The sequence below is a fragment of the Sander lucioperca genome, chromosome 4, assembly GCF_008315115.2.
Source record: "Sander lucioperca isolate FBNREF2018 chromosome 4, SLUC_FBN_1.2, whole genome shotgun sequence".
Taxonomy (NCBI): Eukaryota; Metazoa; Chordata; class Actinopteri; order Perciformes; family Percidae; genus Sander; species Sander lucioperca.
Window position 1 is genome coordinate 15,028,431 of NC_050176.1, and position 16,913 is coordinate 15,045,343.

A 16,913-nucleotide genomic window follows, 5' to 3' on the forward strand; every position below is an offset into this window, starting at 1 on the left:
CAACTAGACAGGAAGATAAATGGTCAATGTGAGAATGAGAATGTGGTATACCCACATCAGTGGTTTGCTGCAGCCCTTCTGCTGTAAAAGCTGTGTAGAAGGAGGCAGTAAACAGGTTAATACATGAAACCTCCCATTGGTTCCTTTTATGCGATACATCTTGATTTTTTCACAGTATTGTCTTCTTGGGCTGACTCTGGCAGCAGTTTCGTTAGTGTTTTTGTGTATCTGCGGATCTGTAATTTTGGTTCACCTTCGTTAGATCAACCAGAAAAAAATGAGTGATCGAGGAGGAGGAGAAGAAGTGACTTCATCCTTCAACTGGTCAACAGTTACAAACCAGAACAAAGCCAACGGTTCGACTAACTGTGTATGGAACGACACCTCAGCCCACCCCTTCTTCTTGGTGGTCTACAGTCTGGTGTTCCTGGTGAGTTTCAGCAATTCCAGTGGTGGAATGTAACTACGGTTACTCAAGTAGCCTACACTTAAGTACAAATGTAAAGATATATGTAGATGTCTGTAGATATATATATATATATATACATATAATATATATGTCTTATAGGCTGATGATGAATAATCCTGTCTAAAAAATATGTTAAGGCTTATTTTACCAGTTCAAGGTACTGTATGTGCAGAGGCGTAGCTCAAAATTCTGGGCCCTGTAGAAAGGCATTTTCTATGGGCCCCTCCCTTCATCCACAGCTATTCATTCTAGCATCTTTTTGGGCCCTCCTCACATGAGGGCCCTGGGTACTCAGTCCCCTTTTTCCCCCAAGTCCGACGCCCCTGGGTATGTGTGCTGCAATAATCATGCTTTGTAGTTGCCATCTTTTTTCACAGCAGATGCCTTGAATCTGTTGGTAGTTTGTAGGGATGAGCGAGTACAGCATTATCTGTATCTGTATCTGTATCTGTTAACCATATGAATTATCTGTATCTGTATCTGTACTCGGACTGGGCGGGGCCTAACCCGGAAGTGGGCGGGATTTAACCCAGAAGTGGGTCGGTTTGTCTTGAAATGGGCGGGGCTTTAACCGGTATGTTATTTTAAGCATGCAATTGATATGGGTTGATCAGAAATTGTTATATTTATTGCTGATTAGAAAACTATTTACATGACAGCATCAGCATTGAGCTTCAGATCAATGGTTTTGATCACGATAACAAACAAACTATATACAGAACAAGAACAATGAATACAACACATGCGGTTGCAATTATGAAGTACAATGTAATGAACAAGAGTTTTCATACTCAACATAACTTTCTTTTTTTAACTTTTAATTTTTTTATGATCAGTGTGATTTTTTTTTGATTTTTTTTATTTCCACACCAGGTATGTGTGTGTGTGTGTGTGTGTGTGTGTGTGTGTGAGAGAGAGTAAGAGAGAGACAGAGAGAGAGAGAGAAAGAGAGAGAGAGGGGGGCGGGTGGGACTGTGTTCTACGGATCAAATAGTCCGACGCTGTTTTTCAGATCTGTTTAGAGCCAGCTGACGGTTTAAAAAAGAAAAAAAATCAGGCAGAGACGCAACGCGAGTCGCATTCTACCAAGCACCACGTCTGAACAAACCCCACGTTTACCAGAACTCTACTGGTTAATAAGTAAGTACTACAAACCGTTCGTAAAAAACAAACCTGAAGCTGAAAAAACCCTAAACGTTAACGGAAAAGACCGGCGAACCTGAGAGAGAGAGAGAGACAGAGAGAGAGATGTTCTGTGTGTGTGTGAGTGAGCAGAGCGGGACACAACAACGCAATACATCTGTATGTGTGTGTAGGGGAGGGGCGCTGTGACGACTAGCCTATCACAGAACGCAGACACAGTCAACTATCCAATGAGGATTTTTATTCAATCCGAGCACAGATATTGACTCATAATACTCGTACTCGGCAAAAGTGCTTTATCCGTACCGGATACTCGTTTCAGCCGAGTATCCGGCTCAACTCTAGTAGTTTGTCATAATTGCATGTCTCAATCTGTCTATTTATTTCCCCAAAACTCACAAGAAGTCATGATTTAAGGGTTTAAAAAAATAATAATCATGCCCCCGGACCCCCTTAGCTTAACTGCTATCAACGTTTCATTAGGGGCTGAGCCCCCCCAAAGGTCAGATCCTAGAATTGCCCCTGAAAACAACACAAACAAATTGTTGCTAGTGTGCGTGTCCATCGTGATGTCATGGGCCAACAATGCGGAAGATCCGTGCTCCATGTTTGCTTTATGCGCTTTTGAGCACTCTCATTGGAATGTACGGGGCTTCCCGCCGAACACTGTATACAGTTCTCTTAAAGCACCCATATTATGCTCATTTTCAGGTTCATAATTGTATTTTAAGGTTGTACCAGAATAGGTTTACATGGTTTAATTTTCAAAAAACACCATATTGTTGTTGTACTGCACCGCTCTCTCTCACTGCTGCAGATCCTCTTTTCAGCTGGTCTCTGTTTTAGCTACAGAGTGAGACCTCTTTTCTTCTTCTTCTTCTGTACTATGTTTGATTGCACTCGCAGTAGCTCAGATGTAGATAATGTCAGCTAGCTAGCTCCATAGACAGTAAAAGAAAGGCTGTTTCTACAACTTCGGTCAGTTACAAGGCAGGATTAGCTGGGAGACTTCTAAATGAGGGCGCACATGTAAGTAGTTCTTTTGTAGATTATGGTGAACTTGTGTGTGTTGTAGCAGTGCTTTGCTATTGAGAACGAGGTAGCATAACGCTAACGCTACGAGCTAATGGTTGCGGTTAGCCAGCTCGTTTCGGCTTGTGACGTCACAAGCCGTGCCAATTTTGAACAGCTCACCCGGAGACTGAAGGCAGGACACATTCAGAAACCGTATCTCACTCAAAACAGCATGGATGGTTTTTTTTCAAAGTTTGTATGTGTGTGGAAGCACCAGAGACACAAAAGAACACCCCAAATCCCAGAAAAAGTGTTTTTTTCATAATATGGGCACTTTAATACATCCATGGTCCAATCCGATGATGACCCACATAACTAACATCGGTTATTCACTGACCTAGCTACATATCCATAAAAGAAAGCCGTTCCCTTGATCATTTAAGTTAACACACATAGAAAAAATATCAGTTAAATTAAGGATGACATGGCACGAAAACTAGCTTCAAAAAGGCCAATAAATCCGAGTTAAATGCGGGTCTGCGGAGCTCCTACCCTGGCTAGCTGACGAGCTAGCTGCAGCTAGCTTTGGACTGCTAGCTAGCTGCTGCCCATCGCGACCTACCATGTAATCTAAAAACATGGGCTACGTGTAAATCTTTACTTAAGTAAAGAATAGATGTTAATACAAAATAAACCCTAGTTTGATGTCTTATATTTGCCATTATGAGGTACCTCCCCCCGCCGTTAGCGTAGCATCGCATACCTGTAACCCAGCCAGCTACAAATAACTGGTAAGCATACAGACTTTTAAAAGCTTTGAGATCAGCACCAGTATATGGGGATACCCCGTTTACCATATAGTGGTACAGATCATGTGGACTGAAGTCGGGCAGACTCAGCGATTTAATAAGGTCCGTGAAAACGGAAGGAGGAAGAATTAAGGGTCGGTATCCAATCCTGCGATTGCGCTGACTCGCACACCCTACACACGCCGGCTCAAGACAGCCAGAGTGCTGCTCAGAGCTCAGAAGCAATAAAGCAAAAGCTGTCAGATAAATGTAGTGCAGTAAACATTACAATATTTCCCTCTGAGGTGTAGTGGAGTACAAGTATGAAGTAGCAGCAGGGGCGATTCTAGGATCAGACCTTTAGGGGGGCTCAGCCCCTAATGAGAATGTGACGCAGATATAGTGCATGCAAAAGTGTTAATCTGCACAACCACCTCAACCAGAATCTAAGCTTTCCAATGATATTAACGGCAGTTGCTGTGACCAATGGTTTGCGAGAAAATTAACACTGAACTTACATGAAATGTTATCATATTTGCATTCTGCATAAATCTCTGCACACCCATTACTCTCTAAAATATCTCACAAACTCTTCACTCAACAAATTGCAACAAAATTTCTACATGATCTCCAACTTTGAGCCACAATTATAATGTATTCTCATGTAAACTATTTATGTTAGCACAGACATTTTTGTAAATTGCTTAGTCAGTGTATCCCACCATAATGGTTATTATATTGCCAGATTCCAGACAATCCCACTTACATTATATATATCTCACTTACAAATATGAATATATATTTCTACTGGTATGCTTCCTAGTGACATTAATGCAAAAATATGAAGAAAAACCTAGTGGTGGGCAGGGAGCCCGCCCGCTGCGGAGGAGAAAAAGCAGAACTCAATCTCATACCCTAACTGATGTCACTGGCCCTTTGCATGTAACCAGACCTCTGCAGAAAATCTCAACAATAACCCAAGATGGCACAACCTTTAGAGGTCCTATGACATGCTGCTTTTTGGATGCTTCTATATAGGCCTTAGTGGTCCCATAATACTGTATCTGAAGTCTCTTTCCCGAAATTCAGCCTTGGTGCAGAATTACGAGCCAGTCCCACAATGAGTTTTACTTAGGATGTGCCATTTCTGTGTCTGTAGCTTTAAATGCTATTGAGGAGGAGAGAGGGGGGGCAAGGTGGAGGGTGGGGGTGTGGCCTTGACCAACTGCCACTTTGCTTGTTTGCAAGCCATGATGTCTCTCTCTTTCTCATGGGTGGGCCAAATTCTCTGGGCGGGCAAAGCAGAGAAAGGGGAGGTAACCTTGCCCCTTATGACCTCATAAGGGGCAGATTCCAGATTGGCCCATCTGAGCTTTCATTTTCTCAAAGGCAGAGCTGGATACCCAGGGCTTTACAGGGCGATAGGGTTTACACCTATCGCCATTTCTAGCCACTGGGGGACCATAGGCAGGCTGGGGGAACTCATATTAATGTTAAAAAACCTCATAAAGTGAAATGACCTTTAAAGACTCTGAGGCAACCAAGACAAAGATAGTATCAAGACAATGATAGTATCATGGTTGTTTTTTGGTTGGGCACATAAAAGTGTAGTGACAGCTAAATATATCTTCGCCTTTTTCTAACTGACTTGTGTTAAAAAGCTATGCTATTAGGTATAGAAAATAATTAACTTCTGTCTAGCAGGTCAAATCCTTTGGTCAGCTCAAAATTATTTTGACTGACTGTAATTTGTAAAGCTTCATCCTCACTCTGTTCACTTCTCTTCATAGGTGGGTCTCCTCCTTAACGGCTTCATGATGTTTTACTTCTGCCGAGCTCAGCAGAAGCCGTCCAGCAGCATGATGATCTACCTGAAGAACTTGGTAGCTGCTGACTTCCTGCTCTGTCTCAGTCTTCCCATCCGCATCACCAAATATGCCACCAGCTCTGCCACCTTCCACCAAGTCAACTGCAACATTGGCGCCTCCATCCTCTTCCTCAACATGTACGCCAGCATCATGTTCATGGGCTACATAGCCGCTAACAGGTAGACCAAGCCAGTAAGCCAGTTTGAATCTCATGTTGCCTAAAACAGTCTTCACAATTTAATCAGATCGATTTCAGTTTGTTAATGTTAACGATGAATCCTTCAGGCACGCTAAAGTTAGTAATGGCGTTCCACAAGGCTCAATGCTTGGACCAATTCTATTAATCTTTTATATGCTTACTCTAGCCAATATTATTAGGAAACACTCTATTAAAAGTCCTATGACATGCTGCTTTTTGGATGCTTTTCTATAGGCCTTAGTGGTCCCCTAATACTGTATCTGAAGTCTCTTTCCCTGAAATTCAGCCTTGGTGCAGAATTACAGCCATTACGAGCCAGTCCCACAATGAGTTTTACTTAGGATGTGCCATTTCTGTGTCTGTAGCTTTAAATGCTAATGAGGAGGAGAGAATGGAGGCAGGGTGGGGGTGTGGCCTTGACCAGCTGCACTCCCAGAATGCATAGTTAGTAGTTCCCAGAGTCTCTAAAAGTAGAATGGGAGCCAGAGCCTTTAGCTATCAGGCTCCTCTCCTGTGGAACTAGCTCCCAGTCTGGGTTCGGGAAGCAGACACCGTCTCCACATTTAAGAGTAAACTTAAAACACTCCTTTTTGATAAAGCTTATAGTTAGTGGGTAATGAGTTAAAGCGGTTACCTTGATCGGCGGGGGAGGGTGTATAGACAGATAGATACAGACACAGCACCCCTTCTCTTCTCTGCTTATCTTCATAGTCATCAGATTCATCTACCAACCCTTATAGGGTTAACTTAGGTTTGCCTTGGACCAGCTTGTAGTTATGCTGTTATAGGTCTAGTCTGCCGGGGGACTTCCTTTGACACACTGAGCTCCTCTCTCCTATCTCTTTCCATCTGTGTGCATTCATGTCCCAGTAATGCTTGTTACTAACTTAACTCTGGGGAGCTTATTTCCCGGAGTCCTTATGTTTTCTTGCCTCGCAATTTTACTTGGATTGGGGTCTCACCTAAATTATGGTTGCAGCTGCCGCCATGGTCCTGCTCGGCACCCTGTTATGCCCTACTACACCCTTCAATGCCCTACTAAGCCCTACTACGCCCTGCAACGTCCTGTAATGCCCGGATGTCCCCTGCTATGCCCTGAACTGCTACAACTATTATTTCAAGTCATAGTTCCATTATCTTTATTGTTACTATAATTGCCACATACCAACTGCTATAATTATTATGAATCATATCTCTCTATATCTGTATATCTGTATCAGTGTCTCGTCACCTGGGGTGGGTCTGTCCGAGGTTTCTGCCTAAAAGGAAGTTTTTCCTGGCCACTGTTGTACTAAATCCTTGCTCTTGGGGGAATTGTTGGGTCTTTGTAAATTATAGAGTGTGGTCTAGACCTACTCTAGCTGTAGAATGTTTTGAGATAACTCTTGCTATGATTTGATACTATAAATAACATTGAATTGAATCAATACAAAGAAAAGTACACCACTTCCATTATGTCAACATACAAAAAACACAAAACTACTGCATACAAAGTAGTGTTCTTTTTCTGGTTTAATTAATTAATGCATATCATGTACTCAAATTCCCACAAAAATATGCAGCAGTAGGTGAAATTGAAATGACTAATACATAGAGCTGAATAAGAGTGTAGCCCTCTGCACACAGTTTAACCTTTACTAGATACAAGATGATTGCAAACATTTGCCAACACCTGAGCAACGAGCCTGTGAACTCACAGGTAATAAATGCAAAGTTTGAACGCTAGAAAGCTCTACAAGATATATAGAAGAAAGAAAAGAATAATAAGAAAAAAATTTAGTGAAAAACAAGATAAGAGAAACATGGATGTGCAAACAGAAAGAAAATGATATATCAATATATAACCATTTTGAAGCATTTTTGGCAACCACACCATATCACATAGCCTATATCAGAACAACTACAAAAACGACTGTAATCAATTTCTTCATTTATTCCTGGGTAAGCTGTGGCCTGTATTTGGTGTATATAAAAGTTTTCTCTCTGCAACAATTATTTTAGTCGATCATAACCCTAAATGTTCTTTTTGATGGTTTCTAGGCCTTCAACCATAAGGCTGTCTGGATTGCTGTTATGTAGGCCTACTTTATTAAAGTGCTCAGCTATAAAGTAACCCAAACTTATGCGCAGACTCTGGCTTTCCACTGAAGTTAACTATTGACGCCTGCCTCTCCTCTCCAGGTATCTGAAGGTAGTCCAACCTTTAGGAACTCACATCCTTCAGTCAGTGCGGGTTGCTTACATCATCTCCACGGTAACCTGGGTTTTCCTCCTGGCTGTGACAAGCAGCTACGTCATCCTGTCGTTCCACACCCAGGAACCTTTTACCTCTGTCCCAGTGAGCTGTCAAGGCTTTCACAGTGGCCAGCACACCTTGCTCTTTAAGATCATACATGTCTGCTCCACTGTCATGTTCCTGTTTGTCCTGGTCTCTCTGGTCTTCTTTTACTACAGCACCTCTCGCAGGGTGTTGCTGGCGCAGCAGAGGCAGCCGGCGTCCTCCAACTCCATGAAGCTTGCAAAGTCACGCAGAAACGTGTTTGTCCTGGTCAGTGTCTTCTGCTTTTGCTTCGTCCCCTACCACCTGATTCGCCTTCCCAAAGCTTTCCTGTGGAGGCATTGTTCATGGAGCAAGGTTTTCTACTACGGGATGGAGCTGACCGTCGTAATGTCTGTTCTGAACGTCTGCCTGGACCCAGTCATCTACTTCGTCCTCTGCAAAAGGTTCAGAACCCAGCTTAGGCTGGGAGTGGTGCGTGGAAACTGATAATACCCGCTCATAACATTTTAACTGCCAATAATGTAATAAACAAAATATAATAACTGCAAATAAAGTTATAAACGAAATGTAATAGTAACAGATAATGTAATAAGACATTTAAACAAACTGATAATGTCAAATATAACTGTCCATTATATTATAAATAAATGCAATGTACAATTTTACATAATGTAATCACTGAATAATGTAAGAAAGATTATAATAAAAACTAATAATGTTAAACAAATTAACTGTTCATAATGTAATATACAAAACGTGGTGTGGGACATCCTGCTGCACCTTCCGTTCTCTGTGTGTTGCTGTTCTCAAAATTCCTTCGATACGGGAAACTCCAACAATCTTCCAAATAGCAAGCCACACGCTGAAAATGGCATGTTTTGAACAACATTTGGATTGTGCAATAAGGCAGGCCTGATTGGTTCTTTAAGTGAATGCTTGTAAAGACTAACACAGAATATGTTTATCTAACTGGAATGTTTTGGGACTGATTGACAGGATTGCTGTGCACGAAGTACAAATGGCGATACACTGGTAAGAGGAAATTACGTTTAACCATCCAGCTACGAACAAGGCAGACACACAAGCGCACAAATATAAATCCTCACAACAGCGTAGGCCACTATAGGCTACGGTGTAGGCTCTGCTACATACTATTATAAACCAGCCTTTACTAGACAGGTACAGAGATACCTGTCCTCTCCTTTTCCATCTCCTCTGATCTCCCTACCAGCTAAGCTGCTTGACTTTAACAGCACAGTTATTGATTGCTCATCTCGAACACAGAGAGGGAAATCAAAACCAGGGCCTTCTGAATGATGAACCAAGAAAAGGCTAATTATGGTCAATCTTTCTTCTGTTCTCATAGGCTATATGTCTCTTCTCTCTCTCCATTTTTCTTTTTCTCTCAATCTCTGCAGATGGTGCATTGGTTCAGAGAGAGAGAGAGAGGGAGAGAGAGAGAGAGGTGTAGCTTTTGTAGATTTGTGTTGATTTTCTGCCAGCTTTTGTTCCTGTCGACAAATAATCCATGTTAATAAACGGATTTTGAGGCCATCACAATGTAGCCATTGGGAAAACAGGAGCGATAAATCGGCAGGCAGAAAACAGGTTTGTGTGTGTGTGTGTGTGTGTGTGTGTGTGTGTGTGTGTGTGTGTGTGTGTGTGTGTGAAGTACAATGCCTGCACACACATTGACAGAGAGAGCTTTGAACAGGGTGTATGCTGATATGCTATGTGAGCAAAAGTATGTGGACACTTAATCATATGGGATCTCCATCCAAAACCATAAGCACTATGATGCTGCTAAAACTCCACTCTCCTAGGAAGGCTTTCCACATGATTTTGGAACAAATATGTAATATAACATACATTATTTTACAGGTTACAGGTAAGGGTGCTCCGATCAGGATTTTTGGGGCCGATCACCGATCACCGATTGCTGAGAGCAGTATCGACCGATGCCGATCACCAATCACCGATCACCGGGTCTATTTGAAACCTATTTATCATGTCATATATTTATCATATATTAATTTTAATATTCTTAACAACAATGCATAAGTATTAAAATTAACAGAAGATAATGTATTGTGAATTGTCAACGGTTTACTTTTATTGACAGGAAACGTTCAACATTCCACTTCCTCTGTTAGAAACACACCTTAAACAGCTTAGAGCTTAACATATAGCTAAAGCCTTATTCGGAATAAATTACAAAACAACTGTCAGTGTGTTCTTCAGTGTGTCTTTAGTGTGTTCTGAGCAGGGTGGGGCCACTTAAATTTTTTACCAGCCACTTTTTCCAGAATTCAAATTTATAAAAGAGAGTGCACTATCATATTTTGAATTGCTTTATTAAATTATGTTTGATTATTAATACATATTTTATTAATATAATGCATTTATTATGTGTCAGTAGCTTGTTGATCTTTACATTGTAAGTTAATATCCTATCCTGGCCTGGGACACATTCATACGGTTTGATAAAGGACTTATTGGACTTGGACCACCGATCAAACTATTTAAAGCCTTTATCGGCCGATAACGATTGGTTCCCGATCAATCGGAGCACCCTTAGTTACAGGTAAATTAATCTAGCACTTACAAAATATTAATAAATATATATATTTTTAGGAGAATATCAGATCATATATTTTTAACTGAAAACAGGAACAATGTGAGCTCCGTAGAGCTGAGAGGAACTGCAGTGGGGTGATAATTATCTGTGGGTTCATCACTATGAGCAACACCTTTTACATACAAAGTCATGTTGTTAATGTAAAAATATTTATCATAGCAGGTTTAAGTTCCTCTGGCCGAGGAAAAAAACAGCCCCAGACCAAATGTATATCCAAGTACTTTTGGCCATACTGTATAGTGCATTACATTATTAATGTATTATTGGTTGTTTTTTTAATTATTATTTTTCTTATCAAAATAAAGAATAATCATATGTGCACATTATTTATTAAGGGAGTTCTGTTTTGTGCAAGTTTGTGTCACAATGTGTCTAAATGTGTATTTGTGTGTGTTACAGTCCCAAAATAGCAGGCTCAAGGTCAGAGAGTGTCACAGAAACCATATGTTCTCTGGTTTTAACTCTGCTTCTTCTGTGCCAAAAACGAGGGCTTAAAGGAGCCAACATGCTGTGCCTTTGGCTCGTGTAGTTATGGATTAGCAGCTATCTTTGTAAACACACATAACAACACAGATGAGCACACATTAACAGATGTTTATCAATGAAACAATAAGAGAAACCCCTCAGGGCTGCAGCATTTTCCTGCACCACTGGATGGCACTGCTCCCCCTCTCTCGTCTCTCACTCCACTACTCCCTCCCTCCATCTATTTCTCTCTCGCCCTTTCCCTGCGTCTCCGCATCTTGTGTCGGAGGAAGATTAATATCGCCAGAGAGCACAACGAGGATTACCAGATCGATATCGGAGACAATCTCTTTCTCCCATCTCTTTTACATGGTCTATTCCTCCATTTCCCTCTCCTCTCTGCCTCTGTCACTCACTCGCTCCCTGTGGTTAATTTGTGTTTTCACCCTCTGCCCTTCAAGTCACTCACTGCTTCTGGGCATATAAGGGAAAACGAGAGAGAAAGAAGGGGTGGAGGGTGGACAGATAAGACACGCATACCGAAATATTGGAAAGAAAAAGACAGATACATCTGTGAGACAAAGATGAGAGATTTAGTTTTCTTTCATACCACAGATACTATTGATTTACCATGACCTGCTTGCACACAGTTATAATATGCAAAGCTGTTTTCATTACACAACACCAAACCGGCTAAGCTGAGGCTCAGAGAGAAACAGCAACCCATTTCACACACGGACACAGATTTGTAGCTGAGTGGCGATGATAAAAAACACTGAGAGGTATTTTTGTGTCCTCTCAGACTGAGGCCTGAGGGGGGCTGGAGAGAGGAGAGGAGAGGTGGAAATAAACACAGGTACACAGATCCATACAGGTTTAAAATAAGTGGAACTGAGGTTGTTTGTCCAGTTCCAGGGTGGTAAATGAAATCCTACAAAAAGAAGATTAGTCAATAAACTCAGGTAAACACTTATAGATATAGTGGTGTGTATGCGTGTGTGTGTGTGTGTGTGTGTGTGTGTGTGTGTGTGTGTGTGTGTGTGTGTGTGTGTGTGTGTGTGTGTGTGTGTGTGTGTGTGTGTGTGTGTGAGAGAGTGAAGGAGGTGGAGAGGAACTCATCTTTTATGTATGAGTGTTTGTTTAGCTGCACTTGCAGCTGTGTGCCTGGGTTACTTCCCATCTCAGTCACACACAGCTGACTAATAAACCCTCTCACCACTTTGAACACACCACTGGACTCCAACTCCAATTAGAACTGTCTGAATGTCACTATATTTACCATATATTATGTCCAAACAATCCATTCAGAAACATGACATTTGGTAAATGTATAAATAAATGTAAATAATGTATAAAAACATAAACTTTTTGGTTTGGTGTGGTGCTGTTATTCGCATAAATGGACTTTCACTTGTTTGTTTGTGCAGGTTTTTTTTGCAAGTCAACAGAGAGAGAGAGAGAGAGAGAGAGAGAGAGAGAGAGAGAGAGAGAGAGAGAGAGAGAGAGAGAGAGAGCGAGAGAGAGAGAGAGAGAGAGAGAGAGAAATGTGTGTGTGGGTGTTTACTGGCCACCTCCTGGAACAGAGTTCTGCCTGGGACAGTGTGCCTCACAATCATCTGTTCCCGACCAAACACCCATTTCCTGTGTCCAACTGAGATCCAAGCTGGCCATGCACACACACACACACACACACACACACACACACACACACACACACACACACACACACACACCTTCCTCATTTCTCTATTGCATAATCAACCAAAGTTAAGTCTGCCAAAACTCATGGCGGTATCAACAAATGCAAATATCAAAAAGACTAATGTGGACATACACACACATGCCAACACATACACACAAATTAAACATGACTTTACAGATGTGTGTGTGTGTACGTGTGTGTGTGTGTGTGTGTGTGTGTGTGTGTGTGTGTGTGTGTGTGTGTGTGTGTGTGTGTGTGTGTGTGTGTGTGTGTGTGTGTGTGTGTGTGTGTGTGTGTGTGTGTGTGTGTGTGTAAAAAAGCTCATTGATATGCATGAGTGAAGGCGTGTTATTGGTTCCTACGGGCTCGTTTGGGGCTAATTAGAGAGAGTAATGAGATAAGAGGAGTGGGAGAGGGAGGCAATGCTCTGATGGATGTGGGGAGGGGGATGGCATCTCAATGAAGAGGGACTGAGGGAGGGAGAGAGATCAAATTAGAGGATGAAAGAGAACAAGAAGGGAAGGTAGCGAGGATGAGGTAACACAGAGAATCAATAATGTGGGTTGAAAAGGAAACCTCGGCATCCTGGGGTAAACGTTCCCAGCAAGGTAGATCATCTCGACTCGGCTGCAGACATGTTTCTGCTCACTTAAACTTCACTCGAATGCATAATCACAATCAATTATTCATTCTCATGTCTGTCCCAAGTACTTAACAGTGAGAACCATAAGGTGAGCTCCTCTGTTAGGGTTTACTCCAGCAGATCAATAACCATAAAATGTATGCTATGTGAAGAAAACATAAAAGGAGTCAATTCAGGGAGAGCAGAGTGATGTTTTGTGGTATCTTAAAAGCAACATCACCAAGCCAAGAATAAAGGATAGTTTGTTTGAGAAAAAAAACTTTCGGAATATTTGTTATTTTGAGAAAATCACTCTAATATTTGTCAACTAAACATGAAGCTACAGCCAGCAGCTTAGTTTAAACTGAAACTGCCCCCGGCCAAGAAATAGTCTTACACATAACCCCCGGATAAACCAACAAACTGTCGTTTTTACTCTGTGGTCAGACAAAATGTGAAGCAATATTTTGGGGTCAAAGTCAATGGAAATAGCCTACAGGATTAGCGCCTAGGGCAGTGCATGTTAACAGGACAACACTTCTGCTGGCCTTGAAAACATGTCAACTTGTGTGAAAAATGTATGCGAATCTGCTTCATAAACATACAGAGAGAAGGGGGGAAAGGTGACGAACAGGAGGAAAATAACAGAGCTTTTAAATAACAGAAAGAACTGTTTCTGTTGAGTTCAGTCGGAGGCTGAGCTGAACACAGACACACATGCACTACCACAGATGGACAATGTGTCTGTTGCTCGGTTGCTTAAAGCTAACAGCTACAGCTACAGTTGATCCATTGGCTGTTTGGGGCGAATATTTGACATGGACAGCACAAACGGTGCAACGGTCAAATTTGCGTGAATGAAGCGAGGAGAAAATTCCCTTTGCTTTCTGTCTGACCACTTACATTTCGGTTTGTATTTTTTTTTGTGTGTTTTAAATAAATTAGATATTACATGTTTATTAGTGAGCTTTGGGCATGCTGGTTGGTTGATTTCTTTTTAAATCTTTGGACAGAGCCAGGCTATTGTGTCCCTGTTCCCAGCTTTTATCATAAGCTAAGCTAACCTACTGCAGGCTGTAGTGTCATGTTTAGTGAACAATTTCATCAAACTTTTAATCAAACTCTCGTCAAGGAAGCGAATAAGCGTATTTCTCAAAACTCTTCCTTTAAAAACAAAATCACTTCCAAATATCTTTAGTTGCAAAATTGATATCTTGTATTCCTCATGTAGTTATTAATGCTGGCAGATTAGAAGATATTCACATGGAAAATAGATAAAACAAATAGAAATGGAGTCCTCTCTTGTTCTGTGTTGCACAAACTACTGAGTGTCAATATTTCATGAAATGACAAAATCCTGAAATAATGAAAAAATTGAATGATTTTCGGACTTTTAATAACATCATGAAAAAATGTATGCACTGCAGTCTGGAGCTGCTATTAATTTGTGGTATCTGCAGGCTGAACATATTTGTATGCGAGACGCAATAATAAAACCTTCATCATCATCAGTCATCTGAGTGGAGAATACTGCTGTCTACATTAAGTTTATGTTTCTCAAGTGATTCTGCAGTGCAGTCTGTGTGTGTTGTTTGTTTTATGAATGCAGACATTTACATCGTCATTTGGGTTTTAATGCTTTTAAAATTTAAAGTTTGCTGATACAGCAGTTAAAGGGGAGCTATGCAGTTTTTTTTAGCTTAATTTACCTTAACTGAACAGCTTCGGAGTCATTGGAATGGTTATATGACTTTTTTTGGGGTGAATGGTGGTCGTCTCGCTTCCTCCTAACGCCTGTGAGCGGAAAAACCACCCTTGCAACTTTCAGCCGGCCTCAGTGCCTTTAGGCACTGCACACATACGCCCATTCAGGAACCGGCTAGCTATAAGAACAAGGTAGCGATGGAGTTTTGCACACTATCGTCATGGCTGAGCCATCAAAAAATAATCAGAAAGCTAGGAAAGCATTGTCGGAGGAACAGAGAAAGAGGAAACGTCAGACTGACCGAGCGAGGAGTCAGACACGAGTAAACATCAGACCTGCGTTTTCAGAATGGGGAGAACTGAGACAACCAGAAGCCTGCGAATCTGATGATGACTTGGCGTTCTTGCTATTGCACTTGTAAGTATCTTTGGGATAAACTCTGTTTAATCTTTGTATTTCTTGTTATTGTGACCTCAGGATGTTTGCTATTGTCTGTAAAGGTTTTTATTATGATCGCTGTCTGTTACGGGCTAACTCGCTAGCTTACTACTTGTCTACCTCAGTAGAAATGGCTCCGTGCGTTCGCCGGCTTCTATGAAAACAAATGCACATGACCAGAGAGAGAAGATGGGAGGGGGGAGAGTCGCCAACGAGTTTTTACAACAGTGTTGCCAAATATCTATTCCGAAGCTGTAGGGGGAGCTCTATAGAGAAACCTGCGAGCAAAAAGCGAAGGCAAAGAAATTGCCAAAACTGCATAGCGCCCCTTTAACTTTCATCCCAGCTAAAACACCCCAATAACACATCATATAGACTGTTCAAGGTGACATTTTTTTTGACTGACTGATTGATTAGGTTAATTTCATTGTAACAGAATGGCACAACAAAATGTAATCCTGAGAAAACCTTGACAAACTCAAATAATGGTTTGAGGGTTTGTGTTTATTGTAATATTTTATTTAACCCAGGCAGCTTCTACCTTCGTCACTCGAGTTTGAGTCCGAGTTGATTCACGAGTCCAGAGAATAGCGACTCAAGTCGGACTTGAGTCCGAGTCCAGGACTCAAGTATTCCATCAGTGCCTATTACACATAAAAGTCGTCAGAAACTTCATCCAACTTCCGTGTCCTATTTCTTGAATCCTCGAGTCCAAGCCCAAGTCATTGGTGCGTGAGTCCAAGTCGAGTCACGTGTCCAGAGAATAGCGACTCGAGTACTCCATCACTGAATGGAGACGATGACAAAGAGCCAGGCCAGGCAAAACAAACATCCTAGAAACTAATGGCACTTGTCGTAGATGTCCATTAGGGTTCCAAAGTTTTCTCGGTCAGACAGGTCCAGATAGTGAACCTGTTTAACAACTACGGAGCGGTGACCATCAAGAACAGCCTGAATACATGAGTTGTTAAACATAACAAATGCTTGAAATGACTGAAGGGCAAAGGGGCTCACTGAAGGGTTTAATGAGCATGAAAATGATCTGAATTATATGCTTTTGCTGCGTTCATGTTAAATCATTCAGACCGTAATTACGAGCAGTGAGTGGGGAAAGACATTCCTGGCAACATGGCTGCAAAGCTTCTATCGTTTTTAGTTACATCTATATTAAATTCTGTATTTACGCTGATATAATTACTTCAGCTAATTTAAAAGGAGCTGTACACGGTTTATTTGTATCAGGTTTCACTTATTAAGGAACCGCTCCAAAAACAAAACACAGCAAAAGTTTAGGCTATTAAAATGATGCGGCTGCAGTGGGGTAACCCAAGTGTGAACACTGCAGAGTTGGAATAACAGGTAATCAGAATCAGAATCAGAAAGGGTTTTATTGCCAAGAACGTTTTTTAACACATACAAGGAATTTGTTTTGGTGTTGTTGGTGCACGTCACACATTCTCTAGATGGAACATTAAACAGTATAAGACATCACTCTCCACCATTATCACCAAAACATCTTTTAGAAGAACTGTGTTCATCTATCAAGTAGAGCTGAGAGACTCTATGAAAAGGAAACTTGTG

General features: G+C 41.4%; 1 protein-coding gene across 1 annotated transcript; it reads left to right on the forward strand.

The window, feature by feature from the left end:
- The first annotated feature begins 267 nt into the window (after positions 1-267).
- Positions 268-8,340, forward strand: LOC116042701 (P2Y purinoceptor 14-like). Its single transcript, XM_031289008.1, has 3 exons — positions 268-430; positions 5,205-5,461; positions 7,663-8,340. Exons 1-3 carry the CDS (start codon positions 278-280, stop codon positions 8,246-8,248), a joined length of 996 nt encoding a protein of 331 aa, XP_031144868.1. The 5' UTR covers positions 268-277; the 3' UTR covers positions 8,249-8,340.
- Positions 8,341-16,913: the final 8,573 nt, after the last annotated feature.

Coding starts and splice junctions, on each gene's coding strand:
- LOC116042701 (XM_031289008.1), top strand. CDS start 278: ATGAGTGATCGAGGAGGAGGAGAAGAAGTGACTTCATCCTTCAACTGG. Junction 431..5,204: donor TCTACAGTCTGGTGTTCCTG/GTGAGTTTCAGC, acceptor TTCTCTTCATAG/GTGGGTCTCCTCCTTAACGG. Junction 5,462..7,662: donor GGCTACATAGCCGCTAACAG/GTAGACCAAGCC, acceptor TCTCCTCTCCAG/GTATCTGAAGGTAGTCCAAC.